Here is a 7,500-nt window from a genome sequence, read left to right as displayed (position 1 = left end):
TTCTTCTCTTCTGCCTGTCATCCATTCTCTTCTCTTCCCTTGTCTTGATTTCCTTTCCTTTTCTTTTTCTTCCTCTTTTCTTGTTCACCCAGTTCTCATAATTTCTCAGTCGTCCTGCTTTTTTTTTTTTTCTTCTTTCTTCCTTTCTTCCTTCCTTCCTTCCTCTCTCTTGCCTCCTTCCCTCCCTCCCTCCCTTCCTTCTGGTTCCATTTCCTGCTTCCTTCCAAACCTATCACTTTTTCTTATATGCATTTTTCCTCTATTCCCTCCCTCTCCCTGGCAACGTATTTTTAGCCTCTCTCTCTCTCTCTCTCTCTCTCTCTCTCTCTCTCTCTCTCTCTCTCTCTCTCTCTCTCTCTCTCTCTCTCTCTCTCTCTCTCTCTCTCTCTCTCTCTCTCTCTCTCTGTTTCTCCATATCAATAATAATAATAGAAGTACTAACATCATTTCACGTGTTGGTAATAAAAGACAATTTCTTCTTGATTAAAAATACGTATATCTAATTACTACACCTTTGCCAATTAAGAAAGGAAATGTGTACTGCCTTCTATTATACAGTGAACTCAGTTAATAACGAGATGAATTAGTTAGGCGAACGTGTGGTTGTTATGGCGTGTGTGTGTGTGTGTGTGTGTGTGTGTGTGTGTGTGTGTGTTTGAAGGGATAGGTGTAATAGTGCACAGCTGGCTAAGGTAGCGATGTTAGTGTTGAAAGTGTTTTGAGTTGAATATTTAGGAGGTGATTACTAATTTTTCGCGTCAGTTTTCGAGGTAGTCTTTTTTTGTGTGTGTGGAGTTGTTTACATTTATATTTTTTTTTCGCTTGGTTGTACGTGAAGAGCACAAACATTGATAGGAAAAAGAAGTGGTCTTAAGGTGGCTTTTCCAAATATATATAAAAAAAAAAACGAATAAAAACAGGTCTAAGATGAATGTATAAATAGTTCATTAGTTCATGTATTGATTATTTTATTCCATTTGTAGACTTTAAATTTAGTGGATTTTACGACATCACTTCTTGAGGCCTCTCTACCTGAAGCTCTTGAGTCAGGTGAGAAGGGAACAGGTGTTTACTTAAGGTGTGAAGACAGTGTGCTGCGTTAATTAATAAGCAAGTGTGTGTGTGTGTGTGTGTGTGTGTGTGTGTGTGTGTGTGTTAATGAGGGCGTGTTTGTTTACCTTAATGAGCGCGTTGACAGGTGTGTGCTGTGGGCGCCTGATGCTCGAACTCTTTAGCTTCATATGCAAACCCTTGATCTTGTTCATCCTATCCTTCTATGTCTGGTTAATTAGTATTTGCTTGTACTTCATTCAGCAGAACCTTTTTTTTTTTTCATAGGCAAGCATTTCTTCTTGTACGTTTTTCTCTTATGTAAGCCCTTCATTATCTTCAAGAGTCTGCCTTCTCTCTGTTTCTTTTCTTTTGTTTTCGGAAGATGGTCTATTTTGTTTCCTATTTTTTCGGTTTCCTTTGGTTTGTTCTCTTTTGTAAGTGGAATGTCAACACACGTCAAGTACTGAATTATGTTTTTGCTTTCTCTGACTTCTATTTCCTTTTCTTTTCTTTATTTTTTCTCTCTAGTTGTTGTGACGAGTCTTTTTATTTCCAGTTTTTTTCTGTATTTCATGTTTTGTGCTCAGCGTTGTGTCTCTTTGTGGTGTGTTAGATTTCATTGTTTTCCTTGTGTGTTTCGCTAATATGTGAATAGACTCTTCTGTCTGAAAACATGGTACTAATTGTTTGAGCTTGTATGAAATTTTCGTTATGTATTCCTTGTAATTTGTGGAATCATGAATGAACGTATTATTCCATTCAGTGATGCAAACAGTCTCCAATATCTAAATGTTATGTAAAGTGACATGTTTTAATAAGAATATAGGAGAAAAACATGTTATTATGGACACCAGTAATTAGATGATATATAGCCCTTCTTTGAAAATAAAAAGCGAATAAAAACACATTATCTATAACTTAAGATTCTCTAATGGAATAAAAGATAACGAACTTTTGCCACATAACCGAAAGGGAAGAGGAACAAAACTTTCAACTAAAGTTCCTTAAAGGCGTGAGAGAAGCTTGCTTGTGTGGCATCTAATTTTTGTTCTCTTTCACTCCACGCAGATTGCTTCGGACTCACAGCGCGTGCCATTAGAGAGAATGGCGTCCCGGTGAAAGGTATGGTGTGTCTTTGTTGCACTTGCTATGAATTTAATGGTAATGATATGAAAAAAAAGCTAACATATGACACCCATTCATGCATCCCTAAAATAACTTTCAAGAATTTGAAGACTTATAACTACTACTACTACTACTACTACTACTACTACTACTACTACTACTACTACTACTACTACTACTACTACTACTACTACTACTACTACTACTACTACTACTACTGCTACTACTACTATCACCACTATTACTGCACCACTACTACTGTAACTACAACAATTACTATTTTTACTTTGACAAAAAGAAAACTCATAAGAGATGGCAATTCTATTGATATTTGCTCTTCTCGAAGTTCCTTTGAGTTTGTTTCTCCTCCTCCTCCTCCTCCTCCTCCTCCTCCTTCTCCTTCTCCTTCTCCTTCTCCTTCTCCTTCTCCTCCTCCTCCTCCTCCTCCTCCTCCTCCTCCTCCTCCTCCTCCTCCTCCTCCTCCTCCTCCTCCTCCTCCTCCTCCTCCTCCTCCTCCTCCTCCTCCTCCTCCTCCTCCTCCTCGAAAGGACCAACAGGTCTGTTGCTCATCATCATCATCATCGTTATTATGCACACTACTACTACTACTACTACTACTACTACTACTACTGCTACTTACTTGCTAAAGATGTGGCCTCTGCCTGCCGCGGGCGACCAGCAGACGGCTAGCAGGACCAGCACAGCAACGACAGCAGACCGCATCCCGACTGGCAATAAAGGGAAAGAGAGGAAGATCAGCTTTTTCCCCTTTTTTCCCTTTTTACGTATTTTTTTTCTTTCACCTTTTTCCCTTTGTTAGTTTCCCGAGTTCCTGTCCGATTTCCAACTGCCTTTGCAAAGAGAGAATATTATAATGTTTTCCTGTCTTTTTTTCCCTCTTTTTCCTTCTCTCTTTGTTTCCTTATTTTCTGTCCTTTCTTTCTTATTTTTCTGTCCACTTGTCCATGTATCTCTCTACCTGCCTGTCTGTCAGTATGCTCGTGTTTTGTTAGCTGCTGTTGGCTAATTGCTGTCACTATCTGTCCGTCATCCTGTCCTCGTGTGTTCGCGTTGCTGCACACACACACACACACACACACACACACACACACACACACACACACACACACACACACACACACACACACACACACACACACACACACATACACACACACACACACACACACACACACACGAATGATTTTTCTCATCAAAATACCTGCGTGATTTCCTGCCTTGCTCTCTCTCTCTCTCTCTCTCTCTCTCTCTCTCTCTCTCTCTCTCTCTCTCTCTCTCTCTCAGCATGCCTCGGGACCAAAAATTTAATTATTTGGTGGGAACGGGATTTGTGGCTCACAATGCGGATTTTCAAACTCCAAAAAATGCTTGGAAAAAAAAAAGGAAAAAGAAATTCAGATATTTTTTCTCCCCTCGTATAGCTGATACATGTGGAGCGCGATTTGCATGTATACTGTTATGTTCAGTCATGTATGCAGATGCTCTCTCTCTCTCTCTCTCTCTCTCTCTCTCTCTCTCTCTCTCTCTCTCTCTCTCTCTCTCTCTCTCTCTGAGCTCTTATCTTTACCGACTTTGGTTCCACGGACAGATACAGCCAGTCGTTTAAACCTCTTCCTATTTCCTCCCGCTGTCCCTTTGTGCCGTGACCTTCTCTGCACTCGGCCAGCGGCGTGGAATTATGGGTGACGATAACCTTTCTGTCCGTCACGTCCTCGTTGGAGCAAATTCTCTAATAAATGTGGAGGCTCTGAATTCTCAAACTTCACACAGCTCCACGTTAAAAGCATTTGATTTTACTAAGACTTCGCAGAAATAGGGTTTTCAGCAGATCTTCAAAGCATTTATTTGATCTTTGTTGATGTGCTCCCCTCTTCCTATCCGTGCGTGGTGTAGTGACTAGCGTGTGTACTTGTGCAGTGTTGGGCCTTGGTTCGTATCCCGGCTCATTTATCATTTATGTGGTAGGCAAATAATCTCCATGATTTATTCTGGTACCTTGCGACTGAGCGAGATGTGAAAGGGGGACTCGGATGCTAATCTGGATGGCGCAGTTGGAATTCGTCTTCTATCATAATGACTTATCAGTTTTCTTTACTTTGGGTTAGGTCAGGTTACGCAAAGTTATCTCTACCACACGCAGACTTAAAGGTGAGGAAAACTAGTATGCATAATTACAGTGGAAAGGCACCTCCTTGCATAATGTTTTCTTTATGTAAGTTTAGTTCAGGTTAGGTTACGTTAGGTTAGCTTAGATATTTTTAGGTGAATTTAGATTAAGTAAACTCTCAACCGTGCGCCAAAGTAAAGATAATGGAGACGAAGAAAGGTAGTCTGGAACGCACCTCGTAGCATAATCTCCTTCATGTTAGCTCTGTTCAGGTGAGACTGAATTGTATCAAGTTACGTTATGTAAACTTATCATTTCTTGCAGAATGAAGATAATGTAGACGAGAGAAGCGCAATGGCAGAGTGCCTCGTAGCATAATGAATTCCTAAACATTCCTCTTTCTTCCTTTACTAATCAACCCGACCTTCTGAGCGTCAACCTGTCCGTTAGTCTGTCCATGCGTGGTGCGTGGCTGAGCTGCGCCATTAGGTTAAGACTGACTTATGAGAGTTTTGTAAATTTGCCTTCCTGGATCTGCTATTGTGTAAATTTACTTTGTCATTCTTCAGCCCAGGCCTCGCTGCGTGGATGAGCGGGGGTGTGGGCGCTCCAGTGACTAAAGATGGTGAGATGAGGTGTGGGAAAGAAAGAGGATGAAAATTATAAGGTTGTTAGGAAAGAAAGTGAATGAATGAGTGGAAGAGGAAGAAGATGAGTATTAAATGATAGGAAGGTCGTAAAGTAAGTGAAGGAAGAGGCAGAGTCACTAGACAGGATAAGGTGAATATTATGAGGTAGTAAGGAAGGAAAATGGGAAAGTCAGTGAAGGTAATCAGCGTAATGGGACTAAAAACTATAAGATAACGAGCAACAGAGAGGGATGAGTATTTCAAGATAGGATTGTGATAGAGGATTATGGAATGATGGGTAAAACAGGAAGTCTAGGGAATTAATTATTGAGAGAGGGAACAAAGATGGAAGTACAGTATATATATGAGTTTGTGGACGGACGAGTGAGTGAAGGAATGAACGAGTGAAGATGTGTAAAAGACGGAATAGAGAGAGAGAGAGAGAGAGAGAGAGAGAGAGAGAGAGAGATGGCAAGTGAATGATCAATATATAAAAAAAAGTAAAACAGAATGATGAGATGAAAAAAAATAGATAATTGAAGTGGTTGAAGGAAAGGGTAAAAAATAATTAAATAAATGAAGGAAGGAGGTAAAGAAAGAAAAAAGAATGAATAGATAAACAAGGATCAAATTTGGAGAGGGAGGGAATGAAAGACAGGGATACAGGCAAGAAGGAAATAAAAACTTCAAGAAAATAATTTAATAGGGAAGAGGATCGAAAAATAGAAAAAGAGAGAGAGAGAGAGAGAGAGAGAGAGAGAGAGAGAGAGAGAGAGAGAGAGAGAGAGAGAGAGAGAGAGAGAGAACAGGATGGAAATAAAATGAGTATAGAAATGGGGATAAAGATGGAGGAATGAAGAATGGCTCAGAATAAGAAGTTAGGAAGAGATTGCAAGAAAAGAAAAAGAATAAGAGGAAGAGCGAGAAAGAGAAAAAAAAAAGAATGTAAAGCCCAAGGGAAGAAGAATAGAGAAGCAAAAGGAAGGAAGAAATCAAATGAGACTTGGTAACGAAAGAAGTAAGAAGGAGAAAAGGAAGGAAAGAATAATGAAAAAAGAAAGAGTAAGGCGTAAAAGTGAGAAGAGAAACGCAATATAATAAAAAAGTTTGAAAAAAAGAGGGAAAAAGTAAAAGAAAGGAGGATAGAAGAAAAGAAAGACTAGGAGGAAGAAAGAAGAAAATGAAAAAGGATGGAGAAAGTAAGGAAATAAAAGCAGGAAAAGAATAAAGAAGGAAGGAATAGAGGAGATGAAAGCGAGAAATGAATGAAGGAAAGAAGCAAGAAAAGAATGAACCAGTAGAGGAAGGGAGAGGTTGAAAAGTCACAAGAGAGAGAGAGAGAGAGAGAGAGAGAGAGAGAGATAATGGAGGAAAATTACTACCACGGGAATCTTAACACGTGAATAATTAAAGGACCTTGATAATTAATCCTAAAAACACTGCGAAATTAAGTATACACACACACACACACACACACACACACACACACACACACACACACACACACACACACACACACACACACACACACACACACACACACACACACACACCTCAGGAAAGAAGCTACAGGTTAATTAGACGGGACTGGGTCATATTTATTGAACGAGAGAGAGAGAGAGAGAGAGAGAGAGAGAGAGAGAGAGAGAGAGAGAGATATTTTGCAGTATTTATTGAACAGAATCAGTCAGGCCGAGGTAAGGAAGAGGAGGGAATGGAGTGGAGAAAAAGCAAATGTCAGGCTCAGTCGTCAACATCCCCACGTCAACAGAAATATCAGAAAAAAAGTTGAGATAGATGAATAAAAGGAAGTGAAGAAAGTTACTACGCAGTTATGGTTAGGGGAAGTAAAAATGATAAAGAGACTAAAGTAAAATAGGAAGGAAGGTGCTGTGATTCATTTCTTCAACGCGATTAGTGAATGTTGTCAGTAATGATATTAACGATGATCAATACAATAATAATGATAAGAAAAATAAGGATAATAGTATCCAGTATAAACACGCGATTAATACTGAAGCGATAATGAAAATCTTAGACAGTTATTTTTCTCTTTTTTTCAAGAATTTTCCAAGTGCCAATAAATAAATAGGAAAAAACGCGTCTTCGATAAATGAACGAAGAAAAAAAAAAAAAACGAAACTCAGGAAAGTTTGAAGGGCGGGAAGAGGCGAGGCGAGGAGCGAGGATGAGTCGCTAAGGGCCTTACGACTCTTCCCGCCTGAGCACTGCGCCCTGGGAGGAAGGCAGAGTGGAGGAGTGGAAGACTAAGTAAGTTTCTGATCTACGGGAGGTGCGACATGAGGAGACAGTGAGGTGCAGGGAAAGGAGGAAGAGGTGATACTAACAGGTGGAAGGGAGGTCCGGAGGTGGCGTCAGCAGAGGCAGATGAGTCGCCCAAAGGTGTGTGAGAGCTGGCGACGGAGGGAGCAGGAGGGCGTGTCTGGCGTGGCGGAGTCTGCTGAAGGAGTGAGGGAGGCGGGCAGGTGGTGGCGAGGTGAGGTGAGGCACACACACACGCAGGTCTGGCCGGCAGGGGAAGTGTGGTGGGCGTGGTCCCTGCCA

General features: G+C 40.7%; 2 protein-coding genes across 5 annotated transcripts in view; one reads left to right on the top strand and one right to left on the bottom strand.

Moving 5' to 3' along the window:
- Positions 1-7,500, top strand: part of LOC123505534 (myosin heavy chain, non-muscle-like) — a 186,142-nt gene that overhangs the window by 62,682 nt on the left and 115,960 nt on the right. For all 4 annotated transcript variants that reach the window (XM_045256957.1, XM_045256956.1, XM_045256953.1 and 1 more), the window contains exon 2: positions 2,122-2,175. The gene's annotated coding sequence lies outside the window, so the exon portion shown is untranslated. The remainder of the gene's footprint in view (positions 1-2,121; positions 2,176-7,500) is intronic.
- Positions 1-7,500, bottom strand: part of LOC123505535 (ITG-like peptide) — an 81,446-nt gene that overhangs the window by 73,926 nt on the left and 20 nt on the right. The window contains exons 1-2 of the mRNA XM_045256958.1: positions 7,284-7,500; positions 2,819-2,906 (exon numbers count right to left, since the gene is read on the bottom strand). The exon at positions 7,284-7,500 is cut by the window's right edge and continues 20 nt beyond it. Coding sequence (XP_045112893.1) covers positions 2,819-2,901 — 83 coding nt within the window. The 5' untranslated portion in view covers positions 2,902-2,906; positions 7,284-7,500. The remainder of the gene's footprint in view (positions 1-2,818; positions 2,907-7,283) is intronic.

The sequence above is a fragment of the Portunus trituberculatus genome, chromosome 18 (genome assembly GCF_017591435.1).
Source record: "Portunus trituberculatus isolate SZX2019 chromosome 18, ASM1759143v1, whole genome shotgun sequence".
Taxonomy (NCBI): Eukaryota; Metazoa; Arthropoda; class Malacostraca; order Decapoda; family Portunidae; genus Portunus; species Portunus trituberculatus.
Note: the sequence above shows the minus strand (reverse complement) of the source record. Positions and strands in the feature narration are given on the sequence as shown.